The sequence below is a fragment of the Rhinolophus sinicus genome, linkage group LG01, assembly GCF_036562045.2.
Source record: "Rhinolophus sinicus isolate RSC01 linkage group LG01, ASM3656204v1, whole genome shotgun sequence".
Taxonomy (NCBI): domain Eukaryota; kingdom Metazoa; phylum Chordata; class Mammalia; order Chiroptera; family Rhinolophidae; genus Rhinolophus; species Rhinolophus sinicus.
The window spans coordinates 146,786,202-146,811,447 of NC_133751.1; the positions used below are offsets into that span (position 1 = coordinate 146,786,202).

The window sequence follows — 25,246 nt, forward strand, 5'->3', positions numbered from 1 at the left end:
TGTGGGTCCTCTGGGCAGAGGCTCTGCCTGACAGCGGCATGTTGCGGGTTGTGATGGTGACTGTTTTATATTGTCTGTCGGTTGTGGTTGGGACAGATGAGAAGCCTGCCTTTTCTGCTGAGGTGTGCTTTATGAAAAGAGCTTGGCTGTAGTACTTGTAGCAGCTGTGAGATGGATTCCCTCCCCAGAGGCCCAAGTCCTCTGTAAAGTGGCAGGTGGTCCTTTTTGTGAGCGGATACTAGGAGGATGCCTCAGATATTTGAGCTACTGTTCACCAGGTGGTGCTGTCCTGCAGTGAATGCTTACATGCTACCCAGTGAGGTCAGCAAGCTGGTGAAGGAAGGAGCTGGGGTGCTCAGAAGCCTGGGCAGCATTTGTTGCTGAACATGACATGAGGTTGCTGAACATGACATGAGGTCTTTTTGAGGAGGTGACACAAAGTGACCACCTGGTCCGTGTCACTTTCTTCTCTGCATTCTGCGTGAGTGAGAACTCAGCTGTCTATGAATTGAGGGGAAGACGGAACCTGTCCCCTGCATCACCTGGTTTCCTGCCAGAGAAAAGCTCCTGCACTTTGTTCTCGTCTTAGTAATCCTGGTGGGTAAGGGGAGCCTGTTTTCTAGAGCTCCTCAGTAAACAGACTTAAAAGGGAGAAACGGCCTCCCCCCAGCCTTTGCGTGCATAAACCTACTGGTGCTCCGCTGTCCTGCTGAGGGGATTTGGTTGGCCCAAACATGACTATCCATGTTTTTGTCCTTTTTGTCAGTGAAGTCCAGCAGTGTTGCTGGCAGCAAGGAATTGACTTGGGTAAGAGCCTGGTTGTCTGTATGTTTGAGCATAGATAGCACCCTCGAAAAAGAACATTTTTCTCGGATCGGTGTAGCAGTGAAAAGAATGTTTCCCAGGGACACAGACTGAGTCAGTGATGGGAAACCTCTTGTTGGAATCCTTCAGTCAATAAGCACGCACCGAGCATCTGCCTCTACTTCTGATAAGAGCAGGAGGGTGGTGTAGGAGACGGCAGGTGAGACCAGCCCTTGAGAAACTGGTAGAAGGGAAGGTCAAGGCAGAAGGAAGCCAATGCTAGAATACAGGTACCAGCAAAGTGTTCTGCATGCACAGTAAGGACAGGCGAGATGCTGTGGGGGTGGGGCGGCCCATACAGGTGATACTGGAGCTGTGCATGGAGGGTGACTAATTTCTACAGTGGGAGAGAGGTGTTTCAGGATGAGGGAACAGGGAGAGCAAAAGTGTGAAACTGGGCAATGTGTTCAGAAATGGTGAGAGAGCTGGGACCAGTGAGGACTGAGGCAGGAAATAGGGAATGAGGTATCTAGGAGAACTTCAGAACCCTAAGGGTTTTAGAGAGGTTCTTGGCTTCTTATCTTAAACCTTTGAAACATTTCATTGTGTATTGGGCTGCAAAGCCATTAGCATCACTTGGAGAAAACCTGAGATAGTGGAGGAGGTAAATGGGACGTAGGACCTTGCTCAAGATAAGGGGCTTTTGGTAAACGACCCTGGGCAGCTTGAACAGAAGGTATCAGAAGAAATGAGTTCTCTCAGGTTTGCCTCCCGGTCACCCTGCTTTTCCCTGGGGTGAGAGTATGTACATGTATGCTGATGTCTTTCCTCTCCATCATGGCTTCGTTGGGATTTTTAGGGAGCTTGTAACTGGTTTTAGAAAACTCGGTGCTTCTTGTCTCACTGTGTGAGTGTACTGACAGGTTTTCTTTTTTTCTAGTTTGCCTTCCAGCTTTCTGTGGTTGGCTTGTTCAGAGGAACTTGCCTGGTGCTCCCCAGTGACACAACCCCTCTCTGTTGCAAGCAAGTGGAGTCTGGGGTGAGGCGAGGTAAGTGAGACCTCTGAGGTGAGGGAGAATCTGTACTCAGACAGACCAAGTTTTCCAAGATATGCTATTTTCTGAAAAATTTGAGGGCTTCAAAGATAAATCAGGTTTTTATTGAAACAAATTTAAGGATCATTTTTTTTAAGAACTCAAGTGTCTAAATTACTATGTTAAAACTCTTTTAATAGTATGGATGCTTCAGTACATTCTTTCAAACCTTTTCTGATTTTACTTAATTGTTCCCACTTCAGGGTATTTTGCTCTTTTTATAGTGTCTGGCACAGTACTTTTCCATGGAAAGCATTTAATTTGAGTAAATGCCTTAATATTTTGCTTTACAGTTTGCATACATAGAGGTACAAGTGATAAAAACTTTGCAGATTTTTAATAATGTCAGACTGGCTGTGTGTTCTTTACCATTGTCATTCTCTTGTTCCCCATTCCCCGTGAAAAACTTTGTGAAGTTTAATCACAAGCCAGGAGACAAACAAGGTGATGTTTACAGCCTGCCTTATCCAATGACTCTTCCTAGATTGGTGTTGTAGGGTCACACCAGTTACAAGTGTCTTAGGTTCTGTCTCCTGTATATCCTGCACGCTGTCTTGTCAACTTATTCTGAGTTGTGTTGTTCCCTTCCACCAGGTTTCAAGGAGGGTTTTCTAGTTGTGTGGCTTTAGGAACTTTAGGAAAAGTTGTTGAACTGCTCCTGTATTATGGTTTTGCTGTGCTGTCATCCTACATGTAAACTGTGAAACAAAAAGACCTACTTCAAGGGGTTTCGTGAGGCCAGAGACTCTTGATGGGTTGCGATTTTTGTTTTGTCTTTTTATTTGCATTCCTTACCTCCACTGTGTAGCATGTAGTAGGACTCAAATAGTCCCGTTTTCTTTGAGAGAGAGCATTGGCTCGACTGGAGTCGCCAGTCCCATCTGAAGTGAGCACAGCTGGGGCACGGCTCTTGCTGAGGCTCAGCTGCTCACAGTTGAGGCAGTGGATGGAGCAGCAGTCCCCCGGAGGTCCTGGACAGAATGGCTGACTGGGGGTGCTGAAGACTCTGCCATTGAGCCCTTCTCTGGGGGTGTTGGAAATGCTCCTCCATAGGAGATGGGGACCAAGGTTAAATCTGCTTCCAAACCTTTGTGAACTCTTGAAACGTCCATGTGATGTGCAGGTGTACTTGCCGTCTGTGCGGGGCGGCTGGCTAGCAGGCTTTCATATTCTGCACTCAACCCTTCCTGCCGTGTCTTGCTCATCTGTGAAGACGATGAGCTTGTTCATGACCCCGAAATGTTGGGGGGATCCTTTTAAAAGCAGAACTTCTCAACAAGAGCATGTCAGGGCAGTGCAGATCAGAATCGCCCATGAAGCTTTAAAAATTAGGATACCGAGACTCACCCAGGTGGGCTGAACGAGACTTTCGGGCATAGGGAAAGAGCCTTTGCAGTATAGGTTTGTTTCTTTTTAAAGCTCCTCCAAGGGCGATGGTGTGTAACTTCTTGAAACATATTTGTATGTGGAGTAGACTTAAAAACAAAAACTCTTTCTCAGCCTGAGCAGATGTTTGGGGAGAATTATTTTTGAACTCTCCTAACTAGTTTAACCAGTTTATACTGCCAACCCAAACATTCCCTTGCTGTGCCATAATTTGCATCGCAGGACCATTTTATAACTTTAAAATTGCCTGTGACAACACTTTCTATGGTTGTTAAGTATACAAGGAACGAGGAAAATGACATTGAAGAACAGTTTACTAAATTTAACAAGAGCTTAGGTTTATTTAGAAATCCAGGTGGGAATCTGCTTAAATGGAATTTTACCTAAGTATGCAGAGATTTGCATATCTAAACCAAAGCCTTTCGTCCTGTGGTAACACATTTCTCAAAGTAACATTGAACTAGCAATTTAAGTGTATTGCCCTTGGAGATTTATTGGACAGGAAATTTATTTAGTAAGTTACACGTTTTTTTTTCCTCCTCCAGTTTTTGGATGGCAGAGAATTAGCCAATTTTTCTTTTCTCCTTCCCTGGGACCAACGTCAGGAAGTAGCTAGGAGCTTAAAAGGAAAGATCATTTTAAACAGTTTTTGTGATTTTTAACTACGCCTCTTTTGCAATTCCCTTTCTATGAAAGAAAACCTTGCTATTTGAGGTTTTATGAATTTGATGGGTTTGATGGGGAATGGGGCGCTTCTGTTTTGAAATAATTTACTGTTTAGGAGGGACCTTACAGATGACCTATCATCTGGATTTCATCGCCTCAACTTCACAGAAACTGCTCTTGTTAAGGTCACAAATGGCCCATGATAGGACTCCTGACATGACTTTCCTGTACAACTAGATACTGCTGTCCACTCTTCATTTGCAACTTTCTCCTCTGGGTTCCTTTGCAACATTCTTGACTGCTTTTCTTTTCCTCCTTTCATTTCTTTCTAGATCCTGCTGTGTCTGCCCTTAAATGTCCCTGTTCCCTGGGCTTTCATCCTTGGTGGTTTTCTTTTAGTCTGCTCAGCATTTTGGGGGGACCTCAGTACTTCCATGACTTCAGCTACCACCCACATGTAATGGCCCTCAAGTCTCTGAGTTCACCCTCATCTCAATCTTTTGGGCATTTCTACTTGGATGACTCATATGTACTTTTCACTTGGGATATCCAAACTGAATTCATGTCCCTCCTAATTATTGCCTCCATTCCTTCCCCCCTCCCCCCACTCACATCCTCTCACCCCCAGGCTCTGTCTGCGTTCCCATTTTGGTCATTGGCACAATTCAAGCCGGAAGTGTGATTCATCCTTCATGCTCCCTCAGTCAGGCCCATATTTTAATTGGCAATGAAATCCTTTCATTTTAAAGTCCTAAATAAAAAAGGAAGAGGCCATTCTATGGACATTTCATTATTATGGGCTTTAAAAGTTGTACTTGGCAAACTGGTAGTCATGGGGATGTGAAATACAGTATGGGTAATGTAATCAATAATGTTATAAAGATCGTGTAGGGTGCCAGATGGGCACTGGACTTACCAGGGGATCACTTCATAGATTATGTGGGTGCGCCTGACCACTGCGCTGTACACCTGATGCTGATGTAGAATAATATTGAACGTGAACTATAAGTAAATATATATGTGTATATACAGAGGGTGCCAAATATATATATATATATATATATATATATATATATATATATATATATATATGTATATATACACACACATTTTAAGAAAGGAAAACTGTATTAAAATTGTAATAATCTATACCGATAACAGAAGATGAATACAAGTCACGTTTGACTTCTGCAATCACAAGAGCTGCTCAAAGTGGTTACCACTGGCGTCCAAACACTTCTGATTACGGCGAACTACTGCTTGAGCAACGTTGACCAAAGTGTCCACTTGTGTACATTTTTTTGGCACCCCCGGTGTGTTTATGTGGTCACAGGATATAAAGTACAGCATAGGGAATATAGTCAATGGTATTGTAACCGCTATATACGATGTCAGGGGTAGTAGCCTTCGGCGGGGGGGAGCTTATCACTTTGTGAGGGATGTAAATATCTAATCATTATGTTGTTTTGTACACCTGAAACTAATGTAATAAAAAAAGTTTAAATAAAAAAAAATCTGTACTTGGGCTTAAATAAGCAGATACAATAATGAGACAGTTACGACCATTACGTAATACACATTTGATGCTAGGCATAGTCCTAGCTACTTGTCATGCGTTATTTCTAATTTTCACAGCTATTCTGTGGTAGATCATCTCTGTTATAAATAGGAACCTAAGGTTCCTAGAAATGAAGTTACAGTCTCAGGCTCACAGTGGGGTTAGGATTTGGGGATTTTAAATCTATGGGTTGGTCTGCATGACTCCAGAGTCTTTGCCATTGTGTCACTCGGTCTTGCTCTGGTCCTGTAACGCTGCAACTCTGCTTTAACTTTTGGTGAGTAGCCTGACTTTGTTGAAGGCAGGAAACTGGGTATTGTTTATTATATGTATGTGTTATGATACATATTTTTTCTTACATAATAGGTGCTAAAGACAAGACTTTTAATGGCAAAACCACGGTCCTTGTCTTCGGTGGCTTCATCCGGATTCAATCCCTGATTCTTCTGTTAGCTGAGCATTAGCTGGGTGGCCTGAGATGAGGACAGTGGGATCACGCTGCAAGTCCTCGCGTGGTTTTTTTATGCGAATCAGATAGAGTGACATGAGAGAAAGTACTTTAAAATTCAAGGGCATTTTTGAGAAGTTCTTTTTAGTTGTGGAAGTCGATAATTGGCCGGCGTGGATGAGTCTGTCTTTTTTGTTTATAAATGACAGCGTGAGAAAGTATAAACTCTTCTGGATGTCTGATCATGTCGATTGAGTCATACATGTGTCGGCAATAATAAAGACAGAAGGCTCTTTCAAGTAAAGACCTTGTTAATAAGTATAGTACGTGTATACATAGTAAAAGATCTAATTTTTATTCGTTCTGAGCATAACTATTTTAGAATGGATAAGGCTATGATTTACAAAACCAGGTAGTTCATATTTAAGTATAGGCAGGTGAATGAAAGCAGAGTCTACTGAAGTTTTCTTTATGCTGTTAAATTGATCTTGGGAGGGTGGGTTTGGCTACGTTTTATGCTGTACTGAAAGGAACCCTAAATAGTGGCACAGATTACTGTGTGTTTTGTTTCCTCATAGACCTCTCATTTTGCTTATCCTGAAAAGAAAGCGCTGTTTGTTTTTCTTCATAGTTCTCCCTTTCCCGTTATATTTTGGTAACAAAATTTTTCTGAGGAGAGGGTCCCCTTTAATGAGTATGTAAAACCACTTTGTCATTGTGGAATTTAGAAATCGTTTACCCTTTCTAAGTCTCAATTTTTTACAAAATTGCCCTATAAGTTTGGGGCAATGCCATGTATTTTGTGGGTGGTTTTAACTGCAACGTGACAGATAATGTCCCTGAAGCATAGTCAATCCTTGGTGAGGAGTAGCTTTTACTGCCCAGATTCAGTTACCAGAAGCCTAACTTCTCTGATTTTAAAAAGGCTTAAACTGATCTGTGAAGAAAAGATTCAGGAAGAAGTGAGATGGAAAGGAAGGGAGGAGAGTCTAAAGCCATGGTTCTTAGGAGGATGGTCCCTAAGGCACAGCATCATCATCAGCTGGGACTCGTTAGAACCATAAAGGCTCAGCCTCATCCCAGACCTACAAATGAGACATGCTGTGGATGGGGCCCAGCCCCGGGGTGGCTTACCAGGCCCTACGCACTCTACTAGGCCTTAAGTTAGAGAAGTCGAGCTGCAGGCTTTGAGGGTAGGTCAGTGGGGTAGTGCTGTGCTCCCCAGGGTGGTGGAGGGCGTGAAGCGGAGGTCAAACTGCTGAGACTCCGTAATTTGATCGGACAAGGAAGCCGTGAGGAGGCAGAGTCTGGTGGATGAAAAGGGGTGATACTTGTCAGTAGGAACCTGGAACGCAGGCTGGTGAGTAGGCTTTGACGGTAGAGGAAGAGGAAGATGAGTTTAGTTTTGGACATACTGAGTTTGTGCTGCTGGTGTTGATGTCAGCAGAGGTAACACAGTGGGGGAAACAGATTTGTGAGCCACCCTCATGGTGGTGGCGGTGGAAAATGTAGTTTTCAGATTGTTTATCTGAGGAAAACAGTGCAGAGAAAAAGAGAGCTAAGATTGGTTGTTTTGGAATTGGATATTTGGGATTGTGGCATCCAGTTTCTCTTTCAGAAGGATAAGTATCAGTGTTTAAGAATACATGATGATACCATTTTAGATAGAACCAAATTATCACCATCACGTTGGAGCTTTGTCATAAAGCTGTCTTTAGGCCTCATGCTTGTGCCATAGAGGCTGTTCTCGGCCATCATTTAACCTTGAGATCCAAGACTTAGTGTGCGAACAGAAGGGTTCTAGTGTGTCTTTCCTCCAAGACAGGAAGTGGAGTGCTGTGGTCAGAGTGAAGATGTGCTTGGGGCAGGCTGCTGAGTTTCTCCAAGTATCAATTTCTTCATCTGTCAACCAGGACAATTATGGTTCCTACCTCCTCTTTGTGAGGACTAAACAAGATACTTCCCAGTGACAAACTTAGCAGAGCCTGCCACTGGGTACATGTGTGCTTTGCTCTTATTTTCATGGTGGTTTGTTGGACTTGTAGAGTAAAAGTTTTCTCTTTGACACAGATTTACAGTATTATTAAGAGGAGGTAATTATCAGAAGTCATAATATAACTCTGAGTTGAAGATGAATGGATTTGTGGTTTTCAGTGAATTTTCAGTACATTGAAATATGGGCTTTATTAGGTTTGTGAGAAGGCATAAGGGAGTTGGCTTGGGAAGTTTGACTGCATAAAAACAAGGACCAGATATTTAAAAAGTTATTTTATATCCAGCTTTGTTGCAGACTCACATATTTTCCTGTACGAGAAAGATGTTTCAGTGAGACCATAAAAACTCAGTACATCTGTGCAACATCTTCATTATATCGAGAACAATTTCTCATCCACTGTCTTGGATTCAAAGTCATTCAAGAAACATGTGTTCCTGTTTTCTGCTGGGTTTTAATTGGACTGTTTGGACCACACACTTCTATTTAGGAAATAACTTTGTATCTGTGCTACATGTACATGTGTGAAGAACCTTCTCAGTTTAGAGACTGTAGCTTCTGAAACTCGGCTCCCCTCCCTGCAACTTGGAAGAAAAGTGACCTGTGTGCATACGTACGTTCATGTGTGGTTTCTGTGCCACTTCACAGTACTGATTTTGTTCCTTAGGTCTGAGCTATGTTTCATCCTGTCTCTGTGTATTAAAAGAAGTGGTGACAGAATCCATGATCAAAGGTTTCACTGCAGAGCTACTAAGGGCTTTAATTGAACATTTCACTGGGTTTTAGAGAAGAAAAAAAATCAGATGTTCGTACATAGCGTGTCACATGACTTGAAGTGTAAAGCTTGAACTTTGAGTTTGATTAAAGTTTCATTGGGACTCCTATAAATGACATTTGTAATCTTCATGCGTAGGAATTCCTCTGTAACTCAAAATGTAGCCAAAGTGTGTTTTGCTTTTGGGTCGGTTTGAATGCCTCCAGTTTAGCTCAGACCTACTATCCCAGCTCTTCTAGAGCTACACAAGGCTTGCATCTTCCTGGGAAGTGTAGCTGTTGCCACAGCTGAAACAGGGAGCCAGACGTAGGTAATTTTATTAGCCCAGAAAAAGTCTTATGCTCTTGCAGCTGTCGTAGGTCCTAACCATGAAAACAAAAACCGTCTCAGTTATCCACGATCCATGAGAAATTGGCAATGGCCCAATGTATGTTCATGTATTTTGGACTCTGAATTATATTTATTTTTATACAGGCATCCCCTGATTTAGGGCACACAACTGGGGAACGGCCTGACTCTGTGAGACAGTGGGGGTGGGGAAGGCCAAGCCTTGGGTCCTGCCCTTGCTAGGAAGCCAGATCCAGTTTACTGGAAGACTATACTTGTTGGATCTTAAATGCTTTTAAAAAGCATAAGGAGAGCATCCAAGAAAGCAACAAAACCAATATAAAATAGACTTGTGTCAAGTAGTCAGCCTGGCTTTCTTGTTTTTATATATTGTCCCACACTGTACATTGCCACAGGCCTTTCTCCTTCCATGCCAGGTTGGTTATTGTGGGTGAGTTTGTCATTTGGCGGTGATGGACTTACTTGATAAATAGAACTTTCACAGACTACTCTGAAAATGGGACTTGCCAGGAGCGGTGCATATGGGGCATACCCAATCCTGCTAATGTTTGCCAATCAGTAAATTGCTGTTTAGTTTTCTGAATTTCAGTGGTTCTGTGAGGGGGATAAAACTGAGCTGCTGTTTCTCTAGAAGCACGTGAGCTATTATGGCTCTTGGCAACTCTGAGTAATTGTTCCACTGAGTCTGACCCTGATTCTCTGGTCAGGGTCCCTCACCCCTGGGTCACTGGATGGACTTCAGGACTTCTGTGAACTGGGATGGGTGGAAATAAGTTTGACATCCTTACTTGCACTAATCTCTAACCAAAATGTGGCCTTTCCTCCAATCATGACAGTGGGCCACAAACCAGGTGTATCATTAGCACCTGTGGCTTTGGCACATAGAAATTACAGATTTTTGAATCAGGTTGTTGGAGATAGTTTAAACTGTCATTTGTGCCCATCACTGCTTAGAGAACTACAGTAGCTGTAAGAACTGCAGCTGTGTCTTGTATTTTATGCCTTAAGCACACATTAATATTACCACAGATTTGCTTTTTAAATATTTTGATATCTGCGTTTCATTATAACTGATTTTCCTTGTAATCGTATTTTTTTTTTTTTAATTGGGGAATACTGGGGAACAGTGTTTTTCCAGGACCCATCAGCTCCAAGTCAAGTTGTTTTCAGTCTAGTTGTGGAAGGCTCAGCTCACTGGCCCATGTGGGAATTGAATCTGCGACCTTGTTATTATGAGCACTGTGCTCTAACCATGATGCAAACTGGCCTCCCACTGGAGGCTCAGGTCCAAGCTCAAGCCATTGCTTCTCGTTGGCCCATGTGGGAATCAAACCGTCGACCTTGGTATTATGACTTGAAGTGTAAAGTCACCACTGAGCCAACCAACTTCCTTGTAATCGTATTTTCAATGTCAAAATCATTCAAAACATTCTGGTTAAAGGGTGTAGATGGCTGAAGTGGTTCATGGCACTTAAAAGGTCACAAAATCCTGCCTTGGATGGCCCCACCCTTGTGCTTTGAGACTGGGTTTGTTAACATTAAAAAAAAAAAAAAAAAAGTCTTAACATATTTAGTTTTTGTTTCCTGGTATGACTTATCCTTGACTTTTATCATCTAGAGCTATTGGGGGCTATTGCAGTGAATTAAAAAATAAAGCCATTGCTCCTTCCCACGTGATCTTTCTCACAGGCCGCTGTGTCGGGCCCCTTTAAGACGGCTTACTGCAGCCAAATGTGTATGGCCGAGAATGGTTTCCCTTACAAATTTCAGATAAGAGCCCAGTGATGCATGTGTTATATTTGCTTTAGCGATGGGAGGAGAGATGCTGCATGGCTTGTGTGGATTGGATTCAGCTCTCCACTGCAGGCATACCCTAATTTATCTGGAGAACTTTATGCTCAAGGCTAAAACCTTATTACGTCTATTGGACTGTGTAAAACTGCCCAGAGAAAAAAGTCTGTCCTCAGGCCATTCTTTACCTCGTCCCGTCACCTTTTAACAGGTTTCATGCAGTTCATTTTTTGCGTCCCTCTTTCACATAATTCTTACCTTTTTGGTAAGTGTTAGGAATAAGGGACGCATTGCCCAGATAACACAGAGGTCTTTGCCCCAAATAATCTTACCCACTGGCAATATGGGCCACCTCCCAGTTTCTCCCCTAGTGAGCTTATGAATTTAAGTGCGTGCTCATTTTAGCATGTATTTTTGTTGCATGATGCCTCCACGTTACACACATTGACAGTACTATAGTTTGAAATAACTCTGACAATTTGGATGTCTAGCAGAACTTGTGGGAATAGAGAGTAGGTGTCTCTCAATAGAAGTAAATTCTCTTTTTAAGGATAGGTTTGAGGCATGGCATGCTGCTCTGGGAGTGGAGGTGTGTGTGTGTGTGTGTGTCCCTGTGTGTCCGTCCTTGTGTGTCCATGTCCATCTACCTCATGAGGCCCCTGACAGCTAGTCTCTCTCACTTATATCCAAAAAAGGAGGCATAGGGTAGGGATTGCCTGGTCACGCTCTGGAGCCAGACTGGCTGGATGGGCACCCCAGCTCAGCCCCTGTGAGCTGTGTGACCCTGGGCCTGTCACTAGCCTCTCTGTACCTTTGTAGAATGGAGATACTTATATCTAGACCTTCTGTAGAGGATAGATTTGGGGATTAAATGACTAGATGCTAAGTGCTGAGAGCAGCACCTAGAATATAGTTAGTGGTAAGTTAAGTGTCGCTGCCTGCACATTAAAATCACCTGGAGGGAGTTTTTTGTTTTTTTAAAATAAAAAACAAAAAACTACATCAGTACTGAGAACTCCGGTCCTAATGAAAGTAGGACCTGGGGAGGTTATAACCTTGTTCAGAGCATCATAGCAAGTCACTGACAGAAGTGGAGGAAAGGTTTTAATGTCTTATATTCTGGGGCTTTAAGTGAAAGCTCCATCTGTCAGCTACATAAGCAAGAGATCTTTCTGTAATGAATAGCTGCCTTTCACCGGGCATCTTTGAAGTTGTCTGACCTTTTTCACTTCGAGTCCAGATGCAGTGTAATTTAAAAAATTTAATTTTTTTAGATTTATAATACCAGACTTCATTCAGCTGGCATTGATTGATGGAGTGCCTTTTAACACTTTTTGAAAATTGGGACTTTCTGGCATGTCTTCAAGGTCTCTTCTCCTTTCAGACTAAAAGCCTATCACCCGTGCCATAGACTCCTCCAAGCGGCTCTTTTTTCAACTGTGGTGATGGTTTATCTGCTCTTGTGATGATAGTCATCTTATGAACAAAAAATAAAGTTTCCTCTTTAAAATTATAATACCGACAGGGGTTCGACTGATATTTTCCAGTTGAGCAGGAAGGGAGCAGTATTCCTGTTAGAGGAGTCTGTGAAAGGCAAAATCACTCGCCCGTAGTCGTTTTGTTTATGGAATGCCTCTTACCTTTATTCAGGGAGTTGTAGTTGTTCCACGTCAAAAAGGTGGCCAGTGCGGGTGGGAGATCATAGCTCTATTGTATGATACAAATGGAAAACTGAACAGGAAGGAGAAGGGGAAAGAGAAGAGACTATAATCAGGGCGTGGTTGTTATGGAGCTAACGGCCATAATGAGGGTTGGGACGTGGGTCTCCAGTTGCTGTAAACCTGACACTGGGGGGCACCCTGTGACCCTCGTCACATCCTCTGCAGAGCTGTGAGAGAGGATGGGACCACATTCAAAGACTTCTTCATCTTCAAACCCTAGGTGGTTCTCTGTGAACTGTTGTCTGATGGTCCCGCGGGGCCCAGCGTTGATGTTGGCTTTCTCCCAGGTCTCCTTCACTGGGTCCATAACAACCAACCAGTCACTCCCATGCAAAAGCCCCCGTGTATTTGAGGCTTGCATTCTGTGCTCTCCTGGTCACCTCCCTGTCTCCACTCCCCCAAGTTCAATGAGGACTTGGGAAGTGGCTTCTCAGTGCCTGAGCTTTCAGGTCAGCCCTGGGTTCAAGGCCCAGCTCTACCTTTATTAATTGTGTAACCTCAAGAAAGTTGTTAGAATCTAAGTCTCTGCTTCCTTCTTTATAAAAAATAAACAGTAAACTATCTCAGGTTATTTTTGAGGGTAAAATGAGATTATATGTGTACGCAAAACTTTTCATCTCACCTGCCATAGAGTAAACACTAGTTATTAGGACAGTGCCTAATAACTAATCCTGCCTCCTGCAGTAGCATCCGAATGACCTTTCCTCAACCAAGAATCAAGCTCCTTGACTTTCTTGCTTCCAACAACTCCCTTGAGGCCATTCTGCGTTACCAAACCATGATATTAGTCTTTGTGTGGGCTTTATCGTTGCCTGGTATTATTCCACATGAAGTTTATTTAAAAGGACCAGACTTATTTTCAACTTTTTCATTCACTTGGTCCGACTGTGCTTGCTCTTTGATGTCTTTGAGATACCATGCCTGTTGTCTCTGGCTGTCATACCTCGCAAGACCTCACTCCCTTCCTGGCTAGCCTTGATTCCATGTGCTGTTCATCATGTGTAAGCCACATAATTTTGACCATAAACTTGGAATTAGTACTTGGTGCCAGAAGAATTCTTAAATTATTAGTCCAATCCCATCATAGGAGAGAATTGCCATTAATTTTGATTTCCCTTCCATAACAGCCCTGATGCTCCTTCCTTTAAAGAGATTTCTTTAATGTTTGTTGTACCTTATAAGGTACATTGTTAGGTACCGTGGGGATTTGTATAATTCCAACATTTTTCACTATGACTTTGATTGGTAACCATATTGTCAGTACAAAGTGGGATGTGGAATTAAAGATCCCTTTTGACTACCACGGCTCAGGAAGGCTTTATGGAGAAGGTAGTGTTAAAAGTTGGACTGACAAATTCCTTCACACTATACAAAAGAGACTCTTGTAGCCTTAAGGAAGTAACTTTGTGGTATTTTGCTCCAAAAGTGAAATATCCTTTTTGCCAAGTAGTTACCAAAATGAGACCGTCTTTAAACAAACGTAGGTATAGTCATTTTCTTGAAATACCAACTTGAAATACCAACTTAGGAGAATCAGATTTTTTAAAGATACTTGTCCTGAAACAATTCGTATATCTTCCTATAGAATATTTTAACTATAGATTGAAAGTGATTTTAATCTAATAGGAAGTTTCCACTTAATTTTGTACATCATAATTTAAACATTTGAGTTCAAACTTCATGCCCAGAACTGTATTATATTTACGTTACCTGTGACTGTAAATTTACTATGCTTCAAATAACTCTTACTCAAATCTGAAGTCTTTTTGCCTACGTCAAACCTAATTATAAAGAACAGTAGACTTAGAGGTGCAATTTATAGAAGAGGTTTGAATAAAGAAGACCAAATGGTTGGGCTTATGTGTCTTAGGGAATAAATTATAGCCTAATAATACCATATTTTCCAGCTATGCAAGTTAAGCAAAACCAAAGGCTAAGCCTTTACTCATTATCACAGTTGCTTTCTGTTTGCTTGATCAATAGTCCACTCTCCTCTCTCTCCCCCAGCTTTTCTAGACAAAGCATCTAAATCCCAGAGAAGTTCAATGACTGGTTCCCAGTCACAACGCCAGGACCAGGGCTATAGGACTAGCTCTCTTGATTACTATGTTGTTTCTACTACAGGGGGGAAAAAAAAGTGAGAGCGACCTCCTGGAATTTCAAGTATTCATCAAGGGTTGGTATTTCCCAGCCTCATGGGATCTCTAAAAGAATGTTGAGATATAACTCTTGCTTTCAGAAAGCTTCTATAAGGCAGTTTCCCGTGAATTTCCAGCTAACAACCAGTGTGCCCCCTGTAGCAGACCTCTTTGTTTCCTTTGCGGTCTCTATTCTGTTTTGTTTTCTCCCATTTGCTCTATTCTATATTATTTATCTTATAGGCTGTTTCAAACCTCCCACTGCCACCACCCATTTCCTTTCTTTTGATAAACACTAAAGGTTGCTAATGCAAAGAATAGTTCTGAAGCTAGTCCCACAGAAGACAAGGTGATTATTTAGATGAGTCTTATACCTTACAAGGTTGAGAAAGAAATTTTGAGCCCCTAAAATTGAGGATGTTTTTGATGTCTCTCCCTTCTCTGGGGAAAAAAATTCTTAAAAATTATGTTTCCAATATTTAGTTTCCAGTATTTTCACTTGTCAGTATTGCTACTCTAGCATTATTGATTTATTTTGACAAAACAAAAGAGGCACTTTCAGAGACAACGTTGCTTTGAGGTCAGACGGATGGTTTGATGGGAGAAGCTCCTTCAGATGGAGTGTGTACAAAGTGGGTGTTTAGTTATTCTGGATAACTGGATTATACGATTTTTATTATCTTGAGATTTTAAGGTTAATTCAGTTGTGGACATGAAGGGATTTACAAAACGCAGCATTTTCCTCCCTTGTATTTCATTGCTTGGTGTCACGTGGATTTAACTGAGTTTACTTGAATTCCTTGTGAGTAAGAATTTATAGGAATGTTCTTCGTAACTTATAAACTGCTATAAATGTTGGTTAATTGCTTGATTTGGAGGAAATCGTTCATCTGTGTTCATTGCAGCGCTGTTAAATCTGTCAACAAATACTGAGAACAGAGTGGATGTGAAGCCTGTGTTCTGGCTTCTGTTTGTATCTGTTAAAGAATAAACATAGTCCCTGCCCTCAGCTCACAGATTTGACCTGCAGTTGTATAAACACGCAGTATGGCACACTCCAGAAGAGGAAAATTTTCATGCTAGTGTTACTCTGTGATTTCAGACAAGGAGGTCGTCGTGATGATACTGCATCTGGTTGACAGCGGAAATAGATTTTTGCCTTGTTTTGAAATCATCTGTCTTACCTAGGGCGATTTTTGTTATAGTTTCTATACTATTGTAATCACTACATAGAATTCTAACACATAACTGGGGGACACTGTGCCTAGCCCCAAAGACTTTGTGTTAAAGGAGAAATCCAAGAAGTGAAAGTAAACTTGATAGTTGATTTAACTTCTGGGGGTTTTAGAAGGAAGTCTCAATGGTGGTTAGGAAATGTAGATGTTGAATGATAGTAGAAAAAATAAGGACATTTGCATGACTTCAGATCATTGGTCTTCTAAGGATAATGTCACATCCTCACATTTTATTTTCTTTGAAATGAACATTATAGGCAATTTTCTCCCATTAGTTAATTTCAGTTTTTGTAGCCTAGAGGCTGGTCGTACCCTCTTCCTCAAAAGTATATAATATAAAGAAATGATAGCTGAAGTTCTCTACTTTTTCACAGACTTATTTTTAAATATTCAAATCCAACCATATATTTGTACTACTTGCTGTTGTAGAGTCTTAGGTTTTATGGGGCAGAAATTGAGGTATTTGGCCAGTATTTGAGTTATACCTGTGCGTGTTGGTCTATAATATAATTTAAAGTGAAAAATAACAATATACCTTATGTTATGCTAATATTTGTAATGTTTGTCTGTACGTACTTCCTTATCACATGTATGGTCTTCTAGTAGCAACTTGATAGCTTCTGTCAGTTCCTTTTCAGGGCTTATCATTTAATCAGTTGGGTCTGAATTACTGTGTCTGGAAGGCTGGTTTGTATCATTTCTGTTTGGCTCACTTCTGTGGTAGGACCTGCGTTCACCCTTTTTAGGGGTAAAAAATGACAGTAGTTGAAGTTGCTGTGGGAAGGGATGTGTGTGTGTGTGACGACGATGCAGACTTGTCATTCAGGGAGAGGCTGCTGGCTGCCCTCACGAGACTGTTTCATGGTAGCATTTACATTCAAGAACGTATTACCGTCTTCCTTTCGGTGCTCAAACTGGAGTCAGAAACCCAATATTCTCCATGTCTTAAATGGATGATACTTGGCTAAGTGATTCCCTTTAACAAAGCCCATGAGAACTTTTGTTTAAAGCCAGAACATCCGTTTATTAATTTATCCCCAGAATCATATTTGTCAACAAGCCAGTCAGTTGTGTTGGGTTGATTAGACCAGCACACTATCTCCCTACTGTTGTTAGGCTAAGCAAGGAGCCAAATTATGCGGTGCTCCTCAGTGGGAACAGAATCAGAACAAGGGAAAATAGTTCTGTGATGCCAGTTACATACACGTAGCACTGGGCTCCAAAAACCTGATGGGTTCATTTCCGGAGTTGGATATGGGTGTGTGTGTCTATAAGTACATAGATATAGTCTAGACAATCTTTTCTGGACGATACTGCCAGTGTTGGCCCCCAAACTATTACTATAGGTGCTTTTTCTGATGACCCAACACCCCTTCAGATGATCATAGTCTTTAGGTCCATTGATGAAAATCAAGTTTTGGGGCAACCGGATGTCTCGGTTGGTTGGAGCGTGAGCTCTGAACAGCGGGATTGCTGGTTCGATTCCCACATGGGCCAATGAGCTGCGCCCTCCACAACTGGATTGAAGGACAACAACTTGGAGCTGATGGGCCCTGGAGAAACACACTATGCCCCAATATTCCCCAATAAAATTTATAAAAAAATCAAGTTTCAGTTACATGTTTTGGGTCATGGATAATTGGGACTCCCAGTGAGTCTGCATATCTCCACTCTGATCACAATTTAACTCACTGGGAGCAGTCTTATTTTGTTCCCTTTATGTGTGTGTGTTTCCTTACTTTTGCACTCAGGTATAATCAGTTTCTCCAGGTCACAGTTTGGGTAGCTTTATAGAATATAAATATAAGCTGTTACCCTTGACTTGCTATTTAGGGAGGAAAGCAGAAACTGAAAAAAATTCTTAACAGCAGATATCTGATAGCCTCTTTCACTTTACTAAAGACCACTGACGTAGAAGATGTGACTATCCTGAAAACAGCTGAGCTTCCCCCAAAATAGGACACAAGGTCCCTGGGATGCCCAAATCACAGTCTCCTAGTCCTTGCCCTGTGGGACGTATATACCAAGTGGCACATTGGCTGGGCTGTGGATTGTTGCTGACTAGGGTGATTAATCAGGATTCATCTGGAATAGTTCAAAAGGGACCTTGGACGAGCTCTGTTGGCATGATTCCATTAATAGTTTTATTTTTAAAGTATATAGTCCTTGCTAAATGACAGGCACTGAAGGTTGATTGATTTATCTGGAGAGGAAAATACCTGGGCTTATTAGGCATCTATTTACTTATTATTTACTTTTGCCTGTCATTCTTTATGCCACATTTTACATGGTTTCTTTTTTAGGCACTACTGTCAGGAGAAATTTGTGTTTCCAGAGTTCCCCTATGGAAGTGCACTGTGGCCCTCTTCCAGATTCAGTGCTTGCCCTTTAGGTGAAACCCACATCTTTTCACCAGGGTTCATTCAAGTAGCATTTGTAAAAAGAATTAGGCTCTAAGCTGTGCCCCTTTTGTGTGCAAAGAATTGTTGTAAGATGATTTAACCCTAATAAACTTCACTATCACATTCTCCAAATTCTGCTTAAGATGTTATCTTTCTAGTATCTCTCAGGTGTGTGTGTTTGTTGTTGAATTTTTTTGTTTGATTACTGTTGCCCAAAGCTTTCATTGCTCTGAGAAGACAGGCCAGTCCAGAAGGAGGACCCTGGCTGAGAGTCTGCAGATTTGGATTCTGGCCCTGCCTTAATTAGCTGCCTGACCCCTGGGCAAGTCAGCCTCCCAGGGTCTCTGTTTCTTCGTCAGGAAAACAAAGGGCTTGGAAAAATAAATACAGGCCAGGACCAAATGATAAGAAAGGTCACCCTGTGTGCTTAGTCGTGGGATTCTGTGAATGGCAGCATGTTGAAACTCTTCATGCCTCTCAGTGGTCCCCACAAAACCTGTGATTCACTTTGGGGTGGTGAGACCATGTAGGGTGTTACACAGAGGCCATTTTAAGCATTCAGGCAAACTAGGCAGGTTTGGGAACCCTGATCTGTGTAGGAGTTTCTCCCTTCCTCCCCCCTCTCTCTGCTCCTACCTCTAGTTCTTTCTTTTTTCTTTCAGAAGTAACCTGCCTGCCTTCTACCTTCCTTTCCTTTGGTGCATTGGGTGTGCTGTGATGGGTAATACAACCCACTCAGATTTGTTACTATTTGGAGTTGTCCAGCCATCTCATCTCCGTGGAGGGAAGAGGGAGCTAAAGGAGATTGTTGAAATAGTGAAAATAATGGTCCTTTTGTCTGTCTCTTGCTGTCGGGATGGTTTCATGTTTCATCTTAGGCCTGGGCCATTGTGTTGTTTTTACATGCTCAGGACAACCCCGCTTAAAAATACAGCTCATTTATTGAAAGGATTCAGCTGTAATGCCACTGGCCTGTTCCACTTTCCTCCCCACCTCCCCAAAGAGTCATAACTATCCATAGTACAAACCCACTGTAGTGTATGCTGTTTGATCACGTCCCCTGACATCAGGGTTAAAATGTGTTCCCACTGTATTTATTTTGCAACTGCTTATAAGGTGTCTTTCATTCTGATAACCTTCCAAAATGTTTTCCTTGGGGTTATATAATCACTAGCATCTGTAAAACATGTCTTTAACTATGTAACTTCCTTCTTAACCATTATCTTTTTGATTCTCTGTTTTAATGTTTTCTTTTGATGAACTGGGGCTGGGAGGACCTGCATTCCTATGCCAGACACCTTATAGTAATGTGCCTAGATTTACCGTCGTTACTTTAATTAGATATGGAATGCTGAGAATGCACTGTTGTGGGTTTTTTAAAAACTTTTATAGCAAGACCGTGAACTTCTGATCACTTCATTAAACATTATAGAACACTCCTTATGTCTTTAGCATGTAGTTTCCCATCTTACTTTATTCATAGACCATTAATGTAAAACTCAGGGCACCTTTATATCACCACTAAGCAATCTGTTTGTATGAACACAAGTTACCTCTTGTGTCAATATGCTAGTTACGGGTATATTCTAACTTACAACCATTAATTCCTCTTCCCTCCCCTCCTTTTCTCTTTAGAGGCAAAGGAGTATCAAACATGTTAAAGGCTGTGCTGAAGAAGAGCCGAGAGGGAGGAAAGGGAAGCAAGAAGGAAACAGGTATGTGTAAAAGAATGAATTGGCAAGCAAACATGGTGGGTGTGGAGCCGCAGGACCCCACCCCAGGCTGGGCAGATGTCAGTGCATCAGGAACCATCAGAGAAGAGATATGGGTTAGAACAAACAGCATATTGGAACGACATGTAGTTCTGAACTTTCTTTTGAGAAGCGACTTTGAAAATTGAGTTTGGGTTCTGAACCAACTCCTTCCCTAGAAGATGTGTAAGGTTCATAATTTTAACAGGGCATTCAGATCCAGACTTTCACGTAGAGACATTCAGGGATGGCAGGTGTGTCCAGGAATTCGGTTTCTAGAAAGCCCTTTCCGTTTTCCCACATGTAATTGCATTTTATATGTTTGACCAACTGCTGGCTGACTGGTCCTCATCTTTTGAGTATCAAGTTTCCCCCCAACAGGTGTAGCCCCACTCAATGCCAGACTGCTTAATTTTCATTATGATGAGAGCTACTTAATTTGGCTTGGATTTCATTTCTGTTTGTAGAGTTCTGGTACGTATGTGGTCATTGTGACTCTACGTTCTATCCCATGTGATGAACTCCAATAAGGTTATTTTGGTGATCACTTAGTGTTATACCCCATTTCTCTCTCTAGGAAAACTACATACTGTCTACTTGTATTGCATAATGAAATTCTGTTAGTGTAGATTGATTTCCCCGTAATGTGCCATTTCACTCTGTAAACGCATGTTAATCCAGAGTTGGCAAATGGCTGGTTTTCCGAATTATTGTATTTGAATATGGCTGGTTTTCCGAGTTACTGTATATTGAATATAGCTGGTTTCCTGAGTTGTATATATTCAATATACATTTATTGTATATATTCAATATACATATATTATATATATTCAATATACAATAACTCGGAAAACCAGCCATTCGCGAACTCTGGATTAACATGCATTTACAGAGTTTTAATTTCTATTAAAATATAAATAAGCATGCTTATTTTCGTAATATTACTTTCCGTAAAATTATAGCTAACTTTTTAATTCAAAAGATTTTGTAATACCTTATGATAAGATTATTAATATCTGTTATTTCTATACTTATATATAAAGTGGACTTAAAAACTTTTTGGTTATATGGAACCTAGACAAATTTCTTGTTTATTAGTTATCCCTTAAACCAAGTCTGCAAAAATGACAAACTTACCTTAAAAGTAATCTTTGTTGTCAAGTTGCTGTTAAGATTCCATTAGTAGCTTCTCATTAACGCATGAGTAAACAGATACAAAGAAACCAGTTTTTAATAATAGAAACAGGAGGCTCTAGTTAGTTCTTAACCTTAGAAAATCAACCCCTAGTTTTGAATAATTAATTAGAACTGTTACTATGGAGAATTTTCAGTTCCCATAATTTCTGTCCAGGAGGACATTCACCCTCTGTTGGGTCACAGCCAAAACATCCTTCTCTTTATTTCTCTGAAAGGAGTTTAACAAAAAAAATTTTTTTTTTTTTTTTCCCCAGTTTTGGCTCATCTGACTCATCTCAGGAACTTTGTTGTTTGCTTCGTTAGATGCCTTTGTAATTTCCAGCATAAAGTTAGATCCTAAACTATCTGGCTAGAGCTGCCAACCAGTGGCCAGAGTATCCAAGCCAAAACTCCCCCACTTAGTGATGGAGTCTTTCACAACCAACTTGCCATCCATTTTGATCAATCCAGGCTCATGTGAAATAACAGTATATAAATGGTACTCAGCACCCTGTCTTTCAGATGGGCCAGACAGTGAACATAGTTTGCATTAGAAACTTTTTCAGTTGTAGCTCATGTGATTTGGGGTTTAATTCCCCCGTGTCTTTAAGAGCAACTACTGTTTTTATTTTCTGAATCACTTCTTCATAATAATTCCCACACGATGGCTTTTCACTAATGCAAACCAACTTGAAAAAGTAATGGGAACGTTTCTCATAAAACATCTGTATAATATGTGCCTTTTTCCTCTTAACTACAACCTGGTTGTATTAGTTGGGGAACAAAGCAGATGGAATTTTAAATCTTGAAGTTATGTCACAAAATGATTGGGGAAAATACTTGGAATTTGACCATTCATATGCTGAGCTCTGTGCCAACTCTCATTATATAAGTAAATCATAGCTAAGTTTCTCTGTAAATTGAAATTGGCTAATCTGAGACTCCTCTGAAAGTTGGGTAATAGTATCTCCTGCAGTACGGAAAAATTTTGCTCTACTGTTTCCAATTAACACCAATCTTTGTTGCAAGCACAAAGGAAAATTAATTTCTATGTACTTGAACTCACAATCCTAGAAATTTAGGAAATATTCATGTCTAAAATACTGAGCTCAGCTTTTCCTATCCTTTGTAGATTGTTTTTACAGACAATCTTGAACTACCGTTTTATGAACCTATTGTGAAAATTCGGAAAATATAATCACTGAGTTAAATTTAGTATTCTTCAAAAGAAAACAACTATTTTTTTAGAAGTAGTATTGAATAGTTGGTGTACCCTCAGCTTCTATCCCTAAAAGAAGATATCACATGTACCTACTTTAAACTAATGGTAAAAACTTAGCAGGAATTGAAATTTGTTATATACATATATACATATATATATATATATATATATATATATATATATATATACACACACACGCATATGTACGTATATATGGATATTTGAAATATGTATAGTGAGATATTAAACTATTGAAAGCCATTGAGTAAACTCTAAAAATAGGAAACATCTTTTTTATGATTATGGTTTTTTTTATCTAGGAAGTGCTTATAGCTGAGCAAAAAGTGTTTTCTGGATGCTATAGAATCATACTGGAGAATGCAATATTAAAAACTTTAAAATGTGTTTTGGGAAAGTAAATTTACCTCATCTCGACCATTCCATGAGTGTGAATGAGCACTATCTTTCTCTTGACCTTGAGTTGGGCCTAAGGGAGCAAAAATCAATATTAAACTATAATGTGGGGGATGCCAGATGAGGGCATCTATTTTTTCTCTTCTTGCTCTTATGTTAGGACCTTGATCTAAAACAAGTAAATGAGGTGTTATCTTTATTTTGAAGCTCTCTAGAGAGATCTGCTACCTTTTACCATGTCTCTTTAAGTGACCTATACTATCACAAAATCTTCATGTTACTATTATTAAACTTAATTTGAAAAATGAAATAATTACTGTATTCTAAGATTGAAAGTTTTCTGTTATCAAATCTGGATCTAATAAGAGTTTAGAGTGAATATAATATCAACATAAGAAATTAATATCTTTTATGTATAGCAGCACTGTTTAGAAAATGAATAGGAAAAAGTTCCCATTTTATGATAGGAAAAAAACTTTAAATATCAACCTAAGAAAAAATATACAAGCCTTATATGGAAGACAATAACAAAACTTTACTGAAAGTCTTAAAGGGAGACCTGAATAAATGGAGAGAAATACCATATTTCTGAATGGGTAGATTCATTTTTTAAAACCACTAGATTTTACAAAATTATCTATACTTAGAGCAGTTGTAGGTTCACAGCAGAATTGAGACGAAGATACAGAGATTTTTTTGTATACCCCATGTCACCCATGCACAGCCTCTTCCATTATCACCATTCCCCACCAGAGTGGTGCATTTGTCGTACATACATTGGTACATTTGATGAACCTTGGTACATTTGAATCCACATTGACACATCATAATCACCCCAAATCCATAGTTTACATTAAGGTTCACTCTTGGTGTTGTGCATTCTGTGGATTTGGACAAATGTATAATGACATGTAACACTATTATAGTATCATATAGTGTATTTTCACTGCCCAAAAAATCCTGTCATTTGTGTGTTTTTTTTTAACACAGCATACCCAGTTGATTTAAAAAATTCATCTGGAGGAGAAAATGCTTAAGAATAGCCAAGGAAAAATTGAATGTGTGGATCAAGTGCAACTAAATAGCTGAGCCCGGTTCCCATGCCTGTGTTCTAGCTGCAAGAGAGGCCTGACAAGTGTGTATTTGTACTTCTTAGCTTCTGTAAGACAAGGTGGACTTTACCTCCCACCAAGACGCACATTGCAGAGTATTCTTCAGTCATAGACACTGGGGAGGTCCCTTCTACTTCAAAAACAAACCAAGCACAGAGATCTAGTATAACTCATTATAATAGCTACTGCTTCCATGTAGCGAGTAAATGGCTTGGCTAGTGTTTTGGACCTTTTTTGCCTACTGGTTTATAAGAAATGAAACATAATTTTATCTGACATCTGTGATACAGTCTAAGCTCACAGTTGATAGTGTTTTTGTTTTTCTTTTAATCCTGGCGGTAGTGGAATCATTCTGGAAGCATTAGATAGGCAAGGCCTCTTGTCCTTCTAGCTCTTCTCCTGCTCTCTGCCAGGCTTGAATCCATAGTCCTTTGCCTTATCCAACTCTCCTAGTTATTCTGTATTGGTGTAGAAGTAACTTCAAGTTAAGACAGAAGAGCAAAGTTCAGTGAACATTTAATTGTGGTACTGCCTCAATTAAAATATAGACTGATTAAGGATAGGTTGCTTAATATGCCAAAATAATTATTTGTTAGTCTTTCCCTTTCAATTTAATTATCTGTGTTCTTTTTACAGTGAGTGGGGGGCTTAATTTGAAGCAATTTATTAAGAAAAAAAATTTGACCTTCACCTTTTAATCGTTAAAACCCAGCTGGTTGGCGAAATACACTTGTAATGGTATTAATTAAGGCATTGGATAGTCTCTAAGCTTGAGTATGTACTGAATTAATCTGTTAGCTTTGCATCTAATCCTTCACTTTGAATTTGTAGTAAAAGGAAGCTGTTTGCCTCTAAAGTTTAAAAGCCATTGATGTGATTGTTAAATGTGGTATTTTAAGCCATTCCAGGCTGCAGTCTGGTTTTCAGTGGTACCTTCTAAAAATGCCTCAATACAAACGATGCTTTGTTTTATCTGGAAAATATGAAGCTGCTTTTGATTATTCTGTGCTGCATTGCCAATTTTCTGTGGTTGTGGACTATTATTTAGGAATTTAGTGCAGTGACTGTCTTGCTGAGGTCTGGATATTTGGTATCTTGTTGTTAACTGACCCCAAAAGTGTTTTCCAAGCAACAGAACAAGCAGAAGTAATTCAGACTAAAGGTATTGTATTTCTCTTTACCGGGGCATTTGAACAAATTCTGTAAAATATT

At 40.4% G+C, this 25,246-nt stretch overlaps 1 protein-coding gene across 3 annotated transcripts in view; it reads left to right on the forward strand.

The window, feature by feature from the left end:
* TANC1 (tetratricopeptide repeat, ankyrin repeat and coiled-coil containing 1) overlaps window positions 1–25,246 on the forward strand; it is a 217,317-nt gene that overhangs the window by 49,843 nt on the left and 142,228 nt on the right. For 2 of the 3 annotated variants that reach the window (XM_019727214.2, XM_019727215.2), the window contains exons 3-4: window positions 1,745–1,853; window positions 19,995–20,074. In XM_019727214.2, coding sequence (XP_019582773.2) covers window positions 20,014–20,074 — 61 coding nt within the window. In that variant the 5' untranslated portion in view covers window positions 1,745–1,853; window positions 19,995–20,013. The remainder of the gene's footprint in view (window positions 1–1,744; window positions 1,854–19,994; window positions 20,075–25,246) is intronic. The other variant, XM_074336821.1, reaches the window with a different exon arrangement.